The sequence below is a fragment of the Macaca mulatta genome, chromosome 8 (genome assembly GCF_049350105.2).
Source record: "Macaca mulatta isolate MMU2019108-1 chromosome 8, T2T-MMU8v2.0, whole genome shotgun sequence".
NCBI classification, from domain to species: domain Eukaryota; kingdom Metazoa; phylum Chordata; class Mammalia; order Primates; family Cercopithecidae; genus Macaca; species Macaca mulatta.
The window spans coordinates 148,997,959-149,018,709 of NC_133413.1; the positions used below are offsets into that span (position 1 = coordinate 148,997,959).

General features: G+C 45.4%; 1 protein-coding gene across 2 annotated transcripts in view; it reads right to left on the bottom strand.

The window, feature by feature from the left end:
• The window catches only part of COL22A1 (collagen type XXII alpha 1 chain), a 327,910-nt gene that overhangs the window by 116,643 nt on the left and 190,516 nt on the right, over nucleotides 1-20,751 (bottom strand). For both annotated transcript variants that reach the window (XM_028852945.2, XM_077942884.1), the window contains exons 25-30: nucleotides 20,429-20,482; nucleotides 17,920-17,973; nucleotides 16,632-16,685; nucleotides 13,058-13,102; nucleotides 12,450-12,512; nucleotides 11,904-11,957 (exon numbers count right to left, since the gene is read on the bottom strand). In XM_028852945.2, coding sequence (XP_028708778.2) covers nucleotides 11,904-11,957; nucleotides 12,450-12,512; nucleotides 13,058-13,102; nucleotides 16,632-16,685; nucleotides 17,920-17,973; nucleotides 20,429-20,482 — 324 coding nt within the window. The remainder of the gene's footprint in view (nucleotides 1-11,903; nucleotides 11,958-12,449; nucleotides 12,513-13,057; nucleotides 13,103-16,631; nucleotides 16,686-17,919; nucleotides 17,974-20,428; nucleotides 20,483-20,751) is intronic.

The following is a 20,751-nucleotide window of genomic DNA, read 5'->3' on the forward strand; positions in this document are numbered from 1 at the left end:
AAGCAGGGTGGGGCATCACCTCACCTGGGAAGTGCAAGGAGCTGGGGAATTCCCTTTCCTAGCCAAGGGAAGCCATGACAGATGGTAACTGGAAAATCGGGACACTCCCACCCTAATACTGTGCTTTTCCAACGGTCTAAGCAAACAACACACCAGGAGATTATATCCTGCACCTGGCTCAGAGGGTCCCACACACCCACGGAGCCTCGCTCACTGTTAGCACAGCAGTCTCAGATCAAACTGCAAGGCAGCAGCGAGGCTGGAGGAGGTGCGTCCGCCATTGCTGAGGCTTCAGTCAGTAAACAAAGCGGCCAGGAAGCTCGAACTGGGTGAAGCCCACCACAACTCAAGAAGACCTGCCTACCTCTGTAGACTCCACCTCTGGGGGCAGGACATAGCTGAACAAAAGGCAGCAGAAACTTCTGCAGACTTAAACATCCTAGTCTGACAGCTTTGAAGAGAGTAGTGGTTCTCCCAGCATGGAGTTTGAGATCTGAGAACAGAGAGACTGCCTCCTCAAGTGGGTCCCTGACCCCCAAGTAGCCTAACTGGGAGGCACCTCCAAGTAGGGGCCAACTGACACCTCATACAGCCAGGTGCCCCTCTGAGACGAGGCTTCCAGAGGAAGGATCAGTCAGCAACATTTACTGTTCTGCAATATTTGCTGTTCTACAGCCTCCACTGATGATACCCAGGCAAACAGGGTCTGGAGTGGACCTCCAGCAAACACCAACAGATCTGCAGCTGAGGGTCCTGACTATTAGAAGGAAAACTAACAAACAGAAAGGACATCCAAACCAAAACCCCATCTGTACGTCACCATCATCAAAGACCAAAGGTAAATAAAACCACAAAGATGGGGAAAAACCAGGCCAGAAAAGCTGAAAATTCTAAAAATCAAAGTGCCTCATGTCCTCCAAAGGAATGCAGCTCCTCGCCAGCAATGGAACAAAACAGGATGGAGAATGACTTTGACGAGCTGACAGAAGTAGGCTTCAGACAATCAGTAATAAACTTCTCCAACCTAAAGGAGGATGTTCGAACCCATCGCAAAGAAGCTAAAACCTTGAAAAAAGATTAGATGAATGGCTAACTAGAATAAACAGCATAAAGAAGACCTTAAATGACCTGACGGAGTAGAAAACCATAGCATGAGAACTATGTGATGCATGCACAAGCTTCAGTAGCCGATTCAATCAAGTGAAAGAAAGGGTATCAGTGATTGAAGATCAAATGAATGAAATGAAACAAGAAGAGAAGTTTAGAGAAAAAAGAGTAAAAAGAAACAGACAAAGCCCCCAAGAAATATGGGACTATGTGAAAAGACCAAATCTACATCTGATTGATGTACCTGAAAGTGACGGGGAGAATGGAACCAAGCTGGAAAACACTCTGCAGGATATTACCCAGGAGAACGTCCCCAACCTAGCAAGGCAAACCAACACTCAAATTCAGGTAATACAGAGAATGCCATGAAGATACTCCTCAAGAAGAGTAACTCCAAGACACATAATTGTCAGATTCATCCAAGTTGAAATGAAGGAAAAAATGTTAAGGGCAGTCAGAGAGAAAGGTTGGGTTACCCACAAAGGGAAGCTCATCTGACTAAAAGTAGATCTCTCGGCAGAAACTCTACAAGCCAGAAGAGAGTGGGGGCCAATATTCGACATTCTTAAAGAAAATAATTTTCAACCCAGAATTTCATATCCAGCCAAACTAAGCTTCATAACTGAAGGAGAAATAAAATCCTTTACAGACAAGCAAATGCTGAGAGATTCTGTCACCACCAGGCCTGCCTTACAAGAGCTCTTGAAGGAAGCATTAAACATGGAAATGAACAACCGGTACCAGCCACTGCAAAAACATGCCAAATTGTAAGACCATCCATGCTAGGAAGAAACTGCATCAACTAATAAGCAAAATAACCAGCTAACATCATAATGACAGGATCAAATTCACATATAACAATATTAACCTTAAATGTAAATGGACTATATGCTCCAGTTAAAAGACACAGACTGGAAAATTAGATAAAGAGTCAAGACCCATCAGTGTGCTGTATTCAGGAGACCCATCTCACACGCAGAGACACACATAGGCTCAAAATAAAGGGATGGAGGAAGATCTACCAAGCAAATGGAAAACAAAAAAAAAGCAGGGTTGCAATCCCAGTCTCTGATAAAACAGACTTTAAACCATCAAAGATCAAAAGAGACAAAGAAGGCTATTACATAGTGGTAAAGGGATCAATTCAACAAGAAGAGCTAACTATCCTAAATATAAATGCAACCAATACAGGAGCACCCAGATTCATAAAGCAAGGCCTTAGAGACCTACAAAGAGACTTAGACTCCCACACAATAATAATGGAGACTTTAACACCCCATTGTCAACCTTAGACAGATCAATGAGACAGAAAGTTAACAAAGATATCCAGAACTTGAACTCAGCTCTGCACCAAGCAGACCTAATAGACATCTACAGAACTCTCCATGCCAAATCAACAGAATATACATTCTTCTCAGCACCACATGGCACTTATTCCAAAACTGACCACATTGTTGGAAGTAAAGCACTCCTCAGCAAATGCAAAAGAACAGAAGTTATAACAAACTGTCTCTCAGACCACAGTGCAATCAAACTAGAATTCAGGATTAAGAAACTCAATCAAAACCGCTCAACTACATGGAAACTGAACAACCTGCTCCTGAATGACTACTGGGTACATAATAAAATGAAGGCAAAAATAAAGATGTTCTTTCAAACCAATGAGAACAAAGATACAATATACCAGAATCTCTGGGATACATTTAAAGCAGTGTGTAGAGAGAAATTTATAGCACTAAATGCCCACAAGAGAAAGCAGGAAAGATCTAAAATTGACACCCTAACATCACAATTAAAAGAACTAGAGAAGCAAGAGCAAACACATTCAAAAGCTAGCAGAAGACAAGAAATAACTAAGATCAGAGCAGAACCGAAGTAGACAGAGACACAAAAAAAACTTCAAAAAAAAAATCAATGAATCCAGCAGCTGGTTTTTTGAAAAGATCAACAAAATTGACAGACCGCTAGCAAGACTAATAAAGAAGAAAAGAGAGAAGACTCAAATAGATGCAATAAAAATTGATAAAGGGGATATCACCAACAATCCCACAGAAATAAAACTACCATCAGAGAATACTATAAACACCTCTATGCAAATAAACTAGAAAATCTAGAAGAAATGGATAAATTCCTGGACACATACACCCTCCCAAGACTAAACAGAAGAAGTTGAATCCCTAAAGAGACCAATAACAGGCTCTGAAATTGAGGCAATAATTAAGAGCCTACCAACCAAAAACAGTCCAGGTCCAGACAGATTCACAGCCAAATTCTACTAGACATACAAAGAGGAGCTGGTATCATTCCTTCTGAAACTATTCCAATGAATAGAAAAAGAGGGAATCCTCCCTAACTCATTTTATGAGGCCAGAGTCATCCTGATACCAAAGCCTGGCAGAGACACAACAAAAAAAGAAAATTTTAGACCAATATCCCTGATGAACATTGATGCAAAAATCCTCAATAAAATACTGGCAAACCGAATCTGGCAGCACATCAAAAAGCTTATCCACCATGATCAAGTGTGCTTCATCCCTGGGATGCAAGTCTGGTTCAACATATGCAAAACTATAAATGTAATCCATCATACAAACAGAACCAAAGACAAAAACCACATGATTATCTCAATAGATGCAGGAAAGGCCTTTGACAAAATTCAACAGCCCTTCATGCTAAAAACTCTCAGTAAACTAGGTGTTGATGGGATGTATCTCAAAATAATAAGAGCTAATTATGACAAACCCACAGCCAATATCATACTGAATGGGCAAAAACTGGAAGCATTCCCTTTGAAAACTGGCACAACACAGGGATGCCCTCTCTCACTACTCCTATTCAACATAGTGTTGGAAGTTCTGGCCAGGGCAATCAGGCAGGAGAAAGAAATAAAGGGTATTCAATTAGGAAAAGAGGAAATTAAATTGTCCCTGTTTGCAGATGACATGATTGTGTATTTAGAAAATCCATCATCTCAGCCCAAAATCTCCTTAAGCTGATAAGCAACTTCAGCAAAGTCTCAGGATACAAAATCAGCGTGTAAAAATCACAAGCATTCCTATATATTAATAACAGACAAACAAAGAGCCAAATCATGAGTGAACTCCCATTCATAATTGCTTCAAAGAGAATAAAATGCCTAGGAATCCAACTTACAAGGGATGTAAACGACCTCTTCAAGGAGAACTACAAACCACTGCTCAATGAAATAAAAGAGGACACAAACAAATGGAAGAATATTCCATGCTCATGATAGAAGAATCAATATTGTGAAAATGGCCATACTGCCCAAGGTAATTTATAGATTCAATGCCATCCCCATTAAGCTACCAATGATTTTCTTCACCGAATTGGAAAAAACTACTTTAAAGTTCATATGGAACCAAAAAAGACCCCACATTGCCAAGACAATCCTAAGCCAAAAGAACAAAGCTGGAGGCATCATGCTACCTGACTTCAAACTATACTACAAGGCTACAGTAACCAAAACAGCATGGTACTGGTACCAAAACAGAGATATAGACCAATGGAACAGAACAGAGCCCTCAGAAATAATACCACACATCTACAACCATCTGATCTTTGACAAACCTGACAAAAACAAGAAATGAGGAAAGGATTCCCTATTTAATAAATGATACTGGGAAAACTGGCTAGACATATGTGGAAAGCTGAAACTGGATCCTTTCCTTACATCTTATACAAAAATAAATTCAAGATGCATTAAAGACTTAAATGTTAGACCTAAAACCATAAAAACCCTAGAAGAAAACCTAGGCAATACCATTCAGGACATAGGCATGGGCAAGGACTTCATGACTAAAACACCAAAAGCAATGGCAACAAAAGCCAAAATAGACAAATGGGATCTAATTAAACTAAAGAGCTTCTGCACAGCAAAAGAAACTACCATCAGAGTGAACAGGCAATCTACAGAATGGGAGAAAATTTTCACAATCTACCCATCTGACAAAGGGCTAATATCCAGAATCTACAAAGAACTTAAATTTACAAGAAAAAAATCAAACAACCCCATAAAAAGTGGGCAAAGGATATGAATAGACACTTCTCAAAAGAAGACATTTATGCAGCCAACAGACACATGAAAAAATGCTCATCATCACTGGTCATCAGAGGAATGCAAATCAAAACCACAATGAGATACCATCTCACACCAGTTAGAATGGCGATCATTAAAAAGTCAGGAAACAACAGGAGCTAGAGAGGATGTGAAGAAATAGGAACGCTTTTACACTGTTGGTGGGACTGTAAACTAGTTCAACCATTGTGGAAAACAATGTGACGATTCCTCAAGGATCTAGAACTAGAAATACCATTTGACCCAGCCATCCCATTAGTGGGTATATATCCAAAGGATTATAAATCATGCTGCTATAAAGACACATGCACACATATGTTCATTGTGGCACTATTCACAATAGCAAAGACTTGGAACCAACCCAGATGTCAATCAATGACAGACTGGATTAAGAAAATGTGGCACATATACACCAAGGAATACTATGCAGCCATAAAAAAGGATGAGTTCATGTCCTTTGCAGGGACATGGATGAAGCTGGAAACTACCATTCTGAGCAACTATCACAAGGACAGAAAACCAAACACTGCATGTTCTCACTCACAGGTAGGAACTGAACAATGAGAACACCTGGACACAGGGTAAGGAACATCAGACACTGGGGCCTGTCGTGGGGTAGGGGGAAGGGGTAGCATTAAGAGACATACCTGATGTAAACGATGAGTTAATGGGTGCAGTACACCAACATGGCACGTGTACACATATGTAACAAACCTGCATGTTGTGCACATGTACCCTAGAACTTAAAGTATAATTAATAAATGGTAATAAAGTTATTTCTTATCCATCTTCCCATTGATGACATTTATGTGGTTTTCCTCTGATTGCAATCATAACTAATGTTGATTTGTTACAGCAAACATTCCCACACATGTGCCCTGAGCACAATGACACATTTGAAGGCCAGCTATCTTAGGGATGCCAGTGGACCCTGCCTCACCCCCCTGAAGGAGTGGACTCTACTCAGGAACCTTGGGGGGAACAGTGTTACATTCCTATAAGCAACACAGGCTAGGGAGTTGAATCACCTGAGCTGGAAACCTAACTATACCATTTCATAAATTATTTTACCTAATTTGTCAAGTTTTCTCTTTGCAGAACAATGATGGTGATAATACATACAGCTCACAGCATGGCACAGAGATTGAGTGAGACCATAAGTAGTATGGTGTTATTGCATCTGGCCTGAGGAAAAGACGTCACTGAGATGTTCCACACAAAACTGCCCACGGTGAGTGAATACAGTTTCCAAAGCCTGTCATTTCATGTGTGCCACATGGTCCCAGGGGACAGGTGTCTATGTCTAGATCCATTTCTCAAACCAGTCCAGGACTGGCTCTATTGCAAGCCTTCTAAATATGGTTACGAAATAGATAAATGCATGGATAAAGTTGGCTTAGAGAGGGACAAGTTCGCCCTTAGTCAACAACAATAATATAATTATAAAATGTTGTATCCTTTTCTACCATTATTTCTATTGTTATTTAGCATTTGATTCCAGCTCCTGGTTTAAGTAGTTTACATGTGTGAATGCATTTCATCTTTGTAGCAATGCCCATAATGTATGTATATATCTCCATTTCACAGATGAAGAGGCATAAAAACGTCAATGAACCCGCCCTAAGTCACACATTCTGCAAATGACTGAGCCTGGTTTTAAGCTCAGAATGCATGCCCTTTACAATTGTGTGGCGTTGCTCTGATTAAAGTTCCAGTAGCTTCCGAAAGAAAAGCACTTTCTTGGTGTTACTGTGTATTATTTGATTTTACCCAATTTTCTTCCTGACATTGTTGAACTCAAGCTCCAGAACCAATCTCATCTAAACCAATTTACTCTCAATTAAAATGTCCAAATGATCAAAGTTAAGTGTTTTCCCAGTCGAATGCATGAACGGGTATCAATGAGAAGAGGGCTGGAGGAGAGATGTGTCTCTCACCCTGAAGGCATGAAGACTGCCCTTTGGAAACAGCCTCCTCATCCTGAGGGCTGTGGGCAAGGGAAGAACAGCGAGCTGGAGCAGGTAGACCCATGGGGGCTCTCTGCCTTTGGAAAAGAGGCTTGACTAAGAAGGATCAATGGGTGTTAGGGTTAATGCAACAGGCCTGGGTTCTAATCTCAGCTCCTCCATGAGGTGTTTGACTGTCAGCACCCCTTGCTGGGACAGGGGCATCAGACACACCCTTCCCTGACGCTGTAGGCCTAAGTGCCAGTAATGGGGAAGAGCAGGGGACGTGAAGGGAAAAGCAGAGGCAGACAGGCAAGGCATAGTCAGAAGAGGGCAATGTTGCTTTAATGTCTTCTTTTGGATTTTCTGACCAAAATTGTCAATTATCACATATTTCTCCGGAGGAAAAGAAAGGCAAACCAGATTCTTTGGAAGCTTGAATGTGACTGCCATGGCCCTGGCAATTCTGTCCAAGTAATCAAAGGGGCTTTATGGTCTCGCTGAGCCTTTGCATTCTGGAAATGAGTTTCTCAAATAGAAATTGCATTTCTGAAAAGTCCACGGCAGCAGCAGGCTTGAATGGCTTACTGAGGCAGAGCCTTTTCCACTCTGGGCTCTCTATTTATAGACCACAAGTCCGCCTTGAGTAAAGTCCTCAGCCTCCAGCCCCAGAGAAGGGGGATGGGAGACACTGCCTGGAGCCCAGAAAGCACCAGCGCAGAAAGAGAGCTGGAAATTGGAGGGGAGAAAGTAAACTTGGGAGAATGGGGCACCCTGAAAAGCATCATGCAGGAGGAGGAAGGATGCAAGACCCCTCTGGGTGTGTGGGCGCCATTCCTCCTGAGGCAGCCCCAGGGAAGGCCTAGGGTGTGGCGTGGTGTGCTTAGAGCCAGGACTTTCCATGTGCACTGCCAGGGTTCACATCTCGACTCTAAACCTCTATTCATGCAGCTCTGGGCAAGCGATTTAGCTTTTCTGTGCCTTGGTTTCCTCATCTATCAAGTGGGGATGTTGTTGACAGCAGCAACCCCTCACAGGGTTGGCCTGAGATTGCCTAAGTCCCTACACAGCCAGTGCTCAGGACAGTCCTACACTTGGTGAGCCTGCCACAAGTCATCCACCAACAGGAAATCCTTATGCTCTTTAACAACCCAGAGGCTCATTATTGGGCTGGCAAACCAAGGCACAGGAAGGTCAGAGAAGATGCCACACAGCAGGTAGAACCAGGACCATACTCCAGGCCAGCATTATGGCTCCAAGAATGGTGCTCTTTCCACTAAGCTGCAGGCATGCACACATAAACTCCTAAGAGGGGTTTGGGGCCGGTGTTTATAAAGTTGCCGTGAAACTAGAGCTGCATTTGGTCAGAGGCTGAGCATGAAACAGCAAGAAAAGCAAACACCTGGTACCGTGTCTTACTCAGGGTGGGACTCCCAACCCTGTCCATGCCTATACCCCCTGTAGAGCCTGAGATCCCTAAATGCTAGGCCATGTCTTGTTCATTGTCATTTTCTTCGTGATGGCCCGGTAGAGGGTAAGGGTTCTATCAGCATCTATTAGCAGGGGGTATGTGTTCTATCAGCAGAGGGTACATGTTCTATCAGCAAAGGGTATGTGTTCTATCAGCAGAGGGTAAGGGTTCTACCAGCACAGGGTAGGGTTCTATCAGCAGTGGGTAAATGTTCTACCAACAGAGAGTGAGGGTTCTACCAGCAGAGAGTGAGGGTTCTACCAGCAGAGGGTGAGGGTTCTACCAGCAGAGGGTGAGGGTTCTACCAGCAGCGGGTGAGGGTTCTATCAGCAGTGGGTGAGTGTTCTGTCAGCAGAGGGTACGTGTTGTATCAGCAGAGGGTACGTGTTCTATCAGCAGAGGGTACGTGTTCTATCAGCAGAGGGTACGTGTTCTGTCAGCAGAGGGTACGTGTTCTATCAGCAGAGGGTACGTGTTCTGTCAGCAGAAGGCAAGTCCTATCAGTCCTCTTAGACAATGACTGTCAGAGCAAATGGATATATCTTTGGTGAAAGGGTAAGAACTAGAAGCAAAAGTTAGAATCTAGTAGAAAGGATGTCAGTCATTGTGGTTAAAAGTATGTATTTTAGAATCCAACTGTCTGGACTCACACCCACCCTCACTCTGAGCAGAAAACACAGTGGAATTTTTAGAGACCTGCTTGGCAAGAGAGCCCTTTGACTGACGAACTGCAGTTGTGTGAACCCCCTTTGTCTGGTGGAGTCTTGGGGTGTGATGAGGTTTTGTCGTGGATGGGGTCGGGGGGCGTGCTTTAGATTGCAGTCAGCATGTAGTCCCAGCCAGGATTTGGTTCTGTGAGTGTGGGTAAGACAGTACAACTCTCTATGCCTTAGTTCTTTCATCTATAAACTGGGGGTTAAGATGGAAATGACTTCATAGTTCATCATTATGAAGATTACCAGAGTGAGAAATGGAAAATTCAAGAAACTGCAACTTGCAAAACATACCAAGTATATGGAACCAAGGACTTCCCTGCACACCGTTCAAGCTCACGCTGCTTTAGCAAAGGCTTGTGTTCCAGACAAATAAGACCATGGACAAACATCTCATGCATGTGCGGTTTCGGCAACAGCTCACGCGTGTGTCAGACTAATCAGCGATTTTCCAGTGGACAAATTCGGACCAAATCCTGGCTGAGGGCCACATGCTGACTCCAGTCTAAACCCCCACCCAACCCGACTCCATCCACAACAAAATCTCATCACATCCTATGAGTCCACCTGTCATGGGGGTTCACGCAACTGCAGATGTCTCACCAAGCAGGTCTGTAAAAATTCCGTTCTGTTTTCTGATCAGCACAGGTTTCTCTGGAGTTTTGACATGAGTTGAAATATTATAGGTGAAGCACCTACGTGGCTCTCTAGACCAGGCACTATCCTGGGTGCTTGCTTGGCTTCAGAGTGGGGGCTGCTCTTCTAAGAAGGGGCTGGGACCAGGGATCCGATTCCTTAGGAGGTGAAAATAGTAAGGGACGTTCTTTCGCAGACCACCTGTGCCAAACCAGGGTTCATCATCATCCTGTTTTTGTAAAAGAAGGCTGGAGAGAGTAGGCATGCATCCTCTGTTACACTGTGATTTTAAAAGTGCATTTTTCCTCCTCGAACCTGCCTGCATGTTGCTAAAGGCAAGTGGTGGTCTGAAGTCTCCCTCCAAAGCAATCAGAGTCAGACCCTGTGGGCCGGGCTGGCCATGCAGCTCCACCTGTGGTTCTGCAGATTAGGCATGCCTCAAAATCTCTCTGAGTCTCAGCTCTTTTCATGTGCAAAACATGCTTATGGATACCAGTGGCTGTTTTCTGTTTGTCCCTTTATATCCACCCCTGTTCCTTTCTCCAACCCAGGAGGCAACCTCAATGGTCTCATTGACCTCGTCCCCCGATTCCCGGTGGTCTGGTAGGAGATGGAGAGGACAGAGAAGGACAGGACGAGATGCTGAGGATGTCAGGCCAGGGGAGCTGGTTTTGTCTGCTTTTCTGCCCAGAATGACTGCCAGGCTCCTTCTATGGCTGCCAGCTTCTCTGGATTCTGGGACAGCCCCCTCCTCTTGTCCTTTCCCACTCTTGCTGTTCCTAGCCCTGGAGGGTATGGCCGCATCCCATCGGCTTCCCTAAGCACTGTCCACAACCTGCAATTACTCTGTCATTGAATTCTCTTCCATCGTCCATTTCGATTGTGCTGCTCCTAACGGACATGGTATATGCCTGGAAGACAACGCCGACAAAGCCTCTCTGTGCACGTCAGGGCACACAGTAGGGCTCCGCAAATGCAATGATGGCCCCTTGATTTAGACAGAGTCTGCCTTGACTCAGGCTGGCTCCCGGGCCAACCACACAAGCAGTGACACGCTGGGCTCATGAACGATGCAGGGGAAAGGATACTGGAGTCAGGGCACACGGGGTTTTTTGCTCAGCACGTTCTTCACACTCCACTGGCGCCTCCATTGCCCTCGCACCTGGACTAACCATATCTGTTATATCTGTGAAAGGGGCAGTGGTGTTCAGACAGAGGCTGAACATAAACAAGCCACGTCGAGCGCTCAGCGCAGGACAGAAGCTCAGGCAGAGCTTGAGTGTCACAGGCACCAGAGGGTGGATGGACGGATGGACAGTGAGATGAAGGTGTCAACTCCGATACTATTATCTTCTTTGTAAGTTTACAATTGCGAACAATAAAGTTTGAGGTTTATGTCTAACGTATTATTTTCTCAAAAAGCAGCTTTGGAGTCATGCACACAACTAAATTCTGTGGAAATGTAAAGGTTCAGTATAGGCCGGGCATGGTGGCTCACGCCTGTAATCCCGGCACTTGGGAAACCCAAGGTGGACAGATCACTTGAGGTCAGGAATTCCGCAGGAGTTCAAGACCAGCCTGGCTAACATGGAGAAATCCCGTCTCTACTAAAAACACAAAAGTTAGCCAGGTGTGGTGGGGCATGCCTGTAATCCCAGCTACTGTAGAAGCTGAGGCACTAGAATGGCTTGAACCCAGGAGGCAGAGGTTGCGGTGAGCTGAGATCATGCCACTGCACTCCAGCTTGGGTGACAGAGTGAGACTCTGATTTAAAAAAAAAAAAAAAAATATATATATATATATATATATATATATATATATAGAGAGAGAGAGAGAGAGAGAGAGAGAGAGTATATTCTGCAGAAAATCTCTTCCTTTAGAAAAAAATCAACGAATAATAATTGATGATCAGAATGAGAGCGAGTTTCTCCTACCTTTTCACCTCGGTCACCTTTCAGTCCTGGAAGTCCCAGTTCACCTTTTTCTCCCTATAATAAAAGATAAAATTAGAAAACATTAGAACCCAAACCGAGCTGAATTCCTGCCTCTTCCAGGTAACAGCAACATGACTCTGGAAAAACATACATGTATATATTTCTCTCTCTCTCATTTGTCCTTGCCTCATCAGCACAGTGACCACAGTGAAGTGTAACTCAGAGGGGAACCTGTCAGTTAGGCGTGAAGCACCTCATTCTCCACTTGTCCCTGACAGATGGTGCCTTCCACCCCTCGACCCCATCCATCTCATCTGAAAATGCTCTGCCCTTTCCAGAGACATCTCCCAGCAATGGTCCTTTGTCCCAGCTCAAGGACCCAAGTAGTCTTCTACCCTTCCCCACCCCTTCCAGCAACACTGAGAAATACACTCTTCACCCAGTCAAAATGACCACTCTCCCGAAGGACTGAGACTCCACAGGGGGCTGCTTTCTGTGGAGATGGGCCAGGTGTCTGCGTGGGAGGAAGGAAGCTGCCACACTTACCTGGTCTCCTTTCTCTCCTCTCACACCTGGGAAGCCTGGAGCCCCTGGGAGGCCTGCTTCTCCCTATGGGAACAAAATATTCACGAGGCGTCAACAGGAAGGCTCTCCCAGGGGCCAAGCTGCAGGCCATGTGCTCTCAGTTCCTGCTCTCCAGGAACTGGAGATGTTCCGGTGGTTCTGGCGTAGTGGACATCACATGGAAAGCAGTGCAGTGGAGACAGGGGAATTCTAGAGAATTTTCTTCACTGGAGCATCCCCAAGCTCTTGTCTACTTCAGCTGTTTCCTTTCCCAGGAACCCTTATTTTGCCTCTCCTGGTGTCTAACCCTTCCTGTTTCTTTGGGACTCAGCAACAATGTCACCCTTCTCACCATCCTTTCTGACAATCCCCAAGTCTGGAAAGCCCTCTCCTCTGCCCCCAACACCTGCAGGCCACCACTCTTGACATCTGTTCAATTGTTCTTCAATGTCCACTTTATCCTGGACATATAGTGAGCTCCCAAAAACCAGGATTAATTCCTCTTGGCATCTAAATAATTTATACGAGACCTAGCATATAACAATGAATGAATGAATAAAATGAATGAATAAAAGCACGAACAAACAGACCTTCTCTCCAGGTCGGCCTGCCAGGCCCTGCTCGCCAGTTTCTCCCTGAAAACGCAATAAAAGATACCCCATTATTCTCCATTCACTTTAAAGAGATGACTGCCATTCCCCAGTTGTCTTCACACATTCACAGCACCTGCCAGCCACAACCCTTAATTTTCAAATATACGGCATGGTTAGATGCCCAAGAGTCATGGGCTCTGAAGACCAAAGTGTTTAGCATTTTTTGCAGAGCAGAATCCACTTTCTCATATTGTCTTTTGATTTCCCCAAAAGAAACAACTATTAGAACTGTCCCATTTTTAGTTTTAGTTTTAGTTTTTTAAAGAAAGGGTCTCACTCTGTCACCCAGGCTAGAGTGCAGTGGTGCAGTCATAGCTCATTACAGCCTTGAGCTCTTGGGCTCAAAAAATTATCCCACCTCAACCTCCTGAGTAGATGGGACTATAGGCACATACCACCATGCACAAATGATTTTTTTAAAAATTCTGTAGAGGAAGGGTCTCACTATGTTGCCCAGGTTTAGTCCCTTGGGGGGACTAAAACAGTTCCTAATTAGCACTGTGTTGTCAGGGTGAAGTGGGGAACACAGGGCCAGAGGGGCTTTATCTCTGATCCAAGAGCATCAATCAGGCTGCTGTACTTACCAGGTTCTCACAAATCACTGACGCAAAGAGCTTTGCGATGGTGGTGGTGGTGAGTGTGGACTATCATCTGTATCCAACCATGTGTCTTTAAAATAACTAGCTTCTTGAATGACAGTGTATTTCTAATATTAATTATGCTATTTACTGAAACCTTCAGTGTGGATTTTAATAAGGAAATGTGGTTTTCTCATGAATGCATGGATGCAAGAAAGAATGAATGAACAGGTGGTATGCAGGCTATATTTTGTGTGCAGCTATGCCAGACTCAGTTGGTACTGAAGGCCAGAACTACCAACTTATCAAGGAGAAAGACAAAAAAAAAGTAATTAAAAGCGTTGCTTAGTGTAAGTACACATTTTATCCTGTAGCGCTGGTGTCACACATCTGGAGTCAGCACTTATTAAAATTCTAGACACACTCCGATGCTCCCATCAATTCCCAATGTTTACAAGCACAATTAGTAAGAATTGCTCTAACCAGAATTGTGCAAATACTCGTCACTCAAATTGTCGCTTTCAATCTGCTAGAATAGTAGCACATTTGCAGTGGGCGTTGCTTCTTACATGCTGAGAAAGGATAAAGGGCTGAGTTTGGTTAAAAAAAAAATTGAAGACCATCTGAAGTGCCCCCTGAATTTGGGTTGTGAACACCAATCCAAAGGCACAACGGAGGTGAAACGGTATCTTCTTGAATTCTCGAAGTGAGCCTCAAAACATCGATGCCTCTGCTCATCCTGCAGAGAGCTTTACCCCCTAAGTGGACTCTTAAAAATTTGCCATCCATGACTTAGTCATCATCATCTTGGAAAAGAATTTTTATCTTCAGTTGATGCTTTGTCAAAATAAAGTAACAAGACCCTCTGCCAGGGCTCCTCTAGGACTACGAGAGTATGCTGGAAAAGCATCATGACTGCAGAAATTCAGTTTTAAACTTTTCAGAGAAATTTTTTGAACACAGAGCCTTAGAAATTGAATAAAAATGACACATGAGATAAAGCAGTAGGCTTCTCTGAATCTTTCAACCATTAGTGATTATCAGAAATAGAAAACACATAGATTCAAAAGCTAGAGTAACCCCAGAGGGTTCCTGTAATTTTAGCCCAATAATTGTCATAATCAATCCCCTTCATCTACAGAACCCTGCATGAGAAACTCGATGGGAATGGATTGCTTCATTACTGAATAGAAAGGTGGGGTTTATACAGTATAAACCCAGAAGGATTTGCCAATTCACAAATTTGAGAAAACACAACCATAAGGTATGGTTGACTCCATGAAATTCGTGAAGTAAAGAACAGCAAACCTAGATAAATGCTTTCAATCCTTTCTGGAAGATGATAGAATTTCAATCCAATCAATCCAACACTGAAAGGAGGCCTGAGTACTTTTAAGACCACATGATTCACTCCACTACACACACAACCACCTCAGGACATGCATTAAAAAACAAAACAAAACAAAACAAAACAAAAAAACCCAGCAAATTACATGTCATCACATTTCAATGACATGGGGATCAGTATAGATGTATACTTAAATGTCAATATTGAATCTTAAAATACAAAGGATATGGTGCCTGTCGGTGGTCATGGGGAGACTTATTGGAACACACTGGTACATTCATGGGGGACGTGAGGGCTGAGTTCTTAGGATCTGGAATCCAGGAAGTGGGAGGTTCATAGTGGCTCTTGGCAATACTCTTTCCACAGTTTGAGTCAACCTGGGTGTGCTTCAGATAGCTTGGATGCAATTTAATCTGTGTGTTTTTCTGCTTGGTTTTAATTGGGTCTTTTAAAAACGATCACTTTATGAAAGAGTGAAACAATAGGGAACATAAGGGCGCAGGATGTGCCCACCAGCACCTTCCCTGGCCAGCAAACGGATGCCCTAAGGTGTGCCCTCCCACAGGGCCAGCATCCCCCACTGTGTGGGGTCCAGGCCACTCCTGTGCTCTGGCTGGGCTGAATTTGATCATGCATTTTCTACCTGACAAGTCCGTACTGCATATCTTAGCAATGCTTGCCTGTGGGTGGGGAATGGGAGGTGCAGAGTTGACTAAGACCCGGTCACTGGGCTTCAGTAGTTCATATCCCAGTAGAGTGGGAGCCCTGTGAGTGGAGGGTGAGAGGAGCAGAACTCCCCAGAATCTCCTGTCTGGCCACTGTCTCCTCAGCACCACAGGTTTTCATGCATGCACACACACAAACGCACACGTGCACACTCACACCACACACACATGGTCCAGCAGAAAAGCCTCGCAGGGCAGCAGTCATGCCTGGAGGGAGCCTGGGCAAAGCGTGACCGTCAACACAGGGCACTTCAGGGCTCTCCACTCACAGGGGCTGCCCTGTCCAGGTCACATGCTGGGGAGCCTCCATTTCCCGCTCAGGTCCATTTTTCACACTTTACCACCCACTGGAAGCCGGCCCGAGAAGGCTGAACTCTACAGATTGCAAGGAAAGCATCTGCTAGCTTTCCTTGCCCTCTGGCTTTCTGTAGGGTCAAAGCATTAGGAAGCACCGCAGTGGAGGTAGAACGCAGTTCAGAGAGAGAGAGCACTTATATCTGTTCCTCCCACTCCCTCCCTGCCAGGATAAGCCTGACACTGATGATGTTCTTCTTCCCAAGGCCACGGCTCTCAGGGGGGTCGGGGCTCTCTCTTCCAGCTGCATATCTTGGTTCTGAGGAACCACTCCCTCCTCTAGCGCTTTCTGTCCTAGAGGTGGTCTTGGTTCTGTTGTTGCCAGCCTCAGATTGCCATCTTGGTTGGAGCCTTTAACCCTGCCCCTTTTCAATTCACTGACTGGTCTCCTGCCAAGTACCAGCTGATACAGATGCTATGCTTATGATAAGTCGAGATGCACACAGCACCCCAAATAGACCACGTAGAATAGCAAGCGTAACAGGAAAAAGAGGCAAAGTCCATACCCGAAGGCCTGGTTTTCCAGGCAGACCATCTTCCCCTCTTTCTCCTGGTTCTCCCTGTAAGGAACACACAGCAAAGTTAACAGGAGACGGGGGCCATGCTTGGGTTAAACAGACAAAGTACTAGGTACAAGTTGGTAAGGAAGAGAACTACCCACACTAGGGTGGTTTTGAACTCCTTCAACTCTGCGATTACCTAACCACAGTCATCAAACATAGTAGCTCATTCAGCCTCCTAGGTTCCATACTCAATAGCTGTAATTTTGATTTAGAAAAATATAATTGAGGAGAATTGGCACTCTCTCTTACTGAGAGATTTAGAAGAAGGAAGATGTTGCATAAGTGTTTCTAAGAATAAAAAAAAAGACTTGGTCAGCCATGATCCTTTGTCCCAAAAGATGGGAAAGAAAAAAATGCACAATATTTACATTCAATGCCTAGAAAACTAAATTACATCCATACTTATTCTGTATTTTGCCATGAAGAAGTTGACGTTCTAAGTTTGCTTATTGAAAATGACAACATATTTTCCCATAATATTCAACAGCTGCCTTTCCAAGTTGCCTTTCAAGGACTGTTGAGGTGCTTACTTGAGTCCGGGTGTGCTCACCAGGAAAGAAGAGTTCATTTGTTCATTTGTTAAAATACTGGTATGGTTGTACGATAATTCATTTAAAGTATTAAGCCTGTATTTGCTCCCCAGTTTTATGCTATTTAACCTTTGGCTCTTATCTTAATAATTCTACCATAAAAAGCCCCGTCAGAACATTGTGAAAATCTAAATCTCTTATTATATTAGTAAGAGTATTTTGAAGTTTTCCTCCTTGAAAATAAAATTAAATAAATAAATGAACATATTTCTAACAGATCAAATATTTTTTGAGACAGCGTCTCACTCTGTTGCCCAGGCTATAGTGCAATGGCACAATCACAGCTCACTGCAGCCTCGCATTCCTGGACTCAAACCAATCCTCCCACCTTGGCCTCCCAAGTGAATGGGAATACAGGTGCCCACCCCACGCCCGGCTAATTCCCACCAAAATGCTGAGATTACAGCTGTGAGCCACTGTGCCTGGTTAAATGTTAAAGCCTAGGGCTTCCAAATCCTTCCGAAGTTATCTGAGAAGAAATAAGGAGCTTTCCCCCATCTGATCCCATAAATCTAAACATTTCAGCTGAGTCCCGATTGAAGACCCAGGCAATCGACTTGTTTTAGAATTCACCAACAAACAAGAATCTCTTTAGTTTCTGTGTTTTGGGTTCCCAAACCGGTGCCAATCGCATGACCAACCTTGGTTCCTGGTGGGCCTGGTGGTCCATTTGGCCCATCCTTTCCAGGGGGTCCCTGGGCCAAGACGGGGAAACATAAAATAAAAAGGAAAGGCATATTTAGGAAAGGCTTACATCAAGCCATTTCAAACCAGGAGCTGTTTGTGCAGCCAGAATTCAGGAGGCTTGGGCCTCTGCTCTTTGATCAGCAGGGCCCTGTCTCCAGAGCCACTGTTGTCTCTGTCTGACCATGTTTCCCTTTGTTATTACTGAAGCAAATATCACCCTCTGGGCAATGTCTGATTTTCAGTACACTGGCCATGCATGGAGGGTGGGGGCGTGGGAGGACACCTGCCAAATCTTGCTCTGATGGCTCCATTTCTACCCTCAGCTTCCAAGAGGCCCTGGGGACAACAACGTCCACACTGCTCCTCCTCTCTCCTGTCCAGAATCTCTTTGCCATCTTGTATCATCCTTCCCACGGCTATCCTCCATTCCTCTTATCCTTCAAAAAAGCAAGACTTCAATCTGTTGGCATAGATTGGCATTACTGCCTGTTATTTCTAATGCCAGCACTGAGGAGCTCCATGTTATATTTTCCAACACCAGGAGCTTCCTACTACCATTAGGATGTGGCAGGCCGGGTGTTACTGCAGTTGTTTGCAGGTGAAGAGACGAAGGTTCTGCAGGCTAAGTGACTTGCTCAAGGCCACAGGGCTGGTGATAGGGACCCACAAGGTTTAGCTGACTCTACCTCTGGGCTACTTCCACTACACCAGAGACATTTCATCTTCTCCTTTTCCTCTGTGCCTTAAATGATGTCAGGTCACACGGGGGCGGGGCCTGTCGGGGTGTAGGGGGGAAGGAGAGCATCAGGAAGAATAGCTAACACATGCTGGGCTTAATACCCAGGTGATGGGTTGATCTATGCAGCAAACCACTGTGGCACGTGTTTACCTATGTAGCAAGCTTGCATATCCTGCACATGTACCCTGGAACTTAAAAGTTGAAGGAAAAAAAAAATGTGTCAGGCACACACACCCTTCCCCATGACTGATGTTAGGGATATCTCCTGTGCTATTGCTTTCACAGCTATTAGTGCTATTCAAAAGTGAGTGTTTTTCATAACTCTGGTGATTCTTCCACCCACAGAACCTGCTGCCACCCAATTCGACTCATCTCTCCCTGTGCCTCCAGCTTGGACTGGCGACTAATGAAGCCCCACCTGCACAGAGCAGGTGTCCTGGAAGCCAAGGCTTTAGGAAGGCAGAAGGAAGGGCTTTTCGGGGGACTAAGGCTGCCTGAGTCAATGAAAGCAGGATCTTGACCAGGAGCAAATGCTAAGGCCGGAAGCTGTGCTTCAAGCCTTCTGTGGCTACAGCCACATCTTGACAGATGAGAAATGCTCACAGTGCCTTCCTTCCTCTAACACGCTCCCCTCCTCTGAACGTTCACACTGATCTGCATACTTTCTGATAAGCCCTTTGGATCGGATGAGACTGCTCCTGTATTTGAGCTTTCAGATGATCCTGTCACTCATGGAAAATGCTTATTGGTGACATTGCAGTTGACTGTGTGTTCAGAAACGTTTGCCGTTGATGGTGGCATTCACCCAGTGTTCCTCCCACACGTGACCAGATCACCTGAGTGCCCAGCACGGCACTGAATTCATGTCCAGTACCCTTTGGCATGCTGCACTGGGGCTCAACAGAGCTGGGGAGGATGCTGGTGTTACCGCAATCACAGGGCGCCTGGGCGCCTTGATCCACATTCACCCGTGGATCTGCGCTCCATGGAGAAGTGGGAACTGCTCCGTGTGCCACCCGATCCACTTCACCTCCGCCTTGCCCCTCCTCCAGCATCGGAATCCTCCCAGCGGGGCCCTTCTCCATCCGGGCTCCATGGGGGAGAACTAGCTGTAAGGAAATCCCTTTAAGGGGGCCCAGGGGCCTCCCTGAGGGTAGATCATGCATCTACCCAGGTCTCAGCCCACGTCATCCATCATCCTGCCCTGAAAAGCTACAGGCCAACTTTAACTGTGCCTCTCCTATCTGGGGAGACATTAATGTTTTCTAAGCTCCACCTGCCCCCTGAGAGCACCAGGGTCTCTCAGTTTGCAAGGGAGAAAACATGATCAGGATTGTAATGGGAAAGGCTGCCACACGGCTCCCCACCCACTGCTTCTGGCCCTCTGGGAATTCCTCAAGGACAAGTGATCATGCCTTCAGCAGCAAAGGACCCTTGAATGTGTCTTTTGGTGAAAAGAGAAAGGGCAGTGGCCTGGGGACGGTGGTCCTAATCTGCACGCTGGCCAGGGCACACAGGAAGCCTTCCCAGCAGACAGGGCACTAGCAAGAGTGAGCCACCACAGAACGAAGACCCAGGCTGAGCTCCAGGGCTGCAGGTCTTGCTGGCCAAGGAGTCCTCAGCTCTAGGAAAGTGGCCCTGGGCCAGCTGCAAGGGCTCAGCGCTCCCCTCAGAGCAATGGGGAGAGGGAAGAGGGGAGCAGGAAGACGTTTCTGGACACTCACCGAGGGCCCAGGAGGCCCAGGCTTTCCCGGGAAGCCGATCTCTCCAGGCAAACCCTGAAAGGGGACCACATGGACATGTTAGCCTGGCCTGTTCAGAGATCAGATCATTGACTCAACCTCTTTCCTGGCATGGGCCCAGGCCTCTGGGTCTGAAGAGGGCACCCCGGGGCCTCTACTGCCCTGGTCGTCCGCTGTGAAATGCGGAGTTGTTGTACCTCTGAAGTTGACACATCCACGGCATGTGTGGCCTGCAGTCGGGGCGGGCTTCCTATCCACTGTCCCCTGCTGGGACAGATGGAGCTGCCTCCCTCTGCTGATGGCAG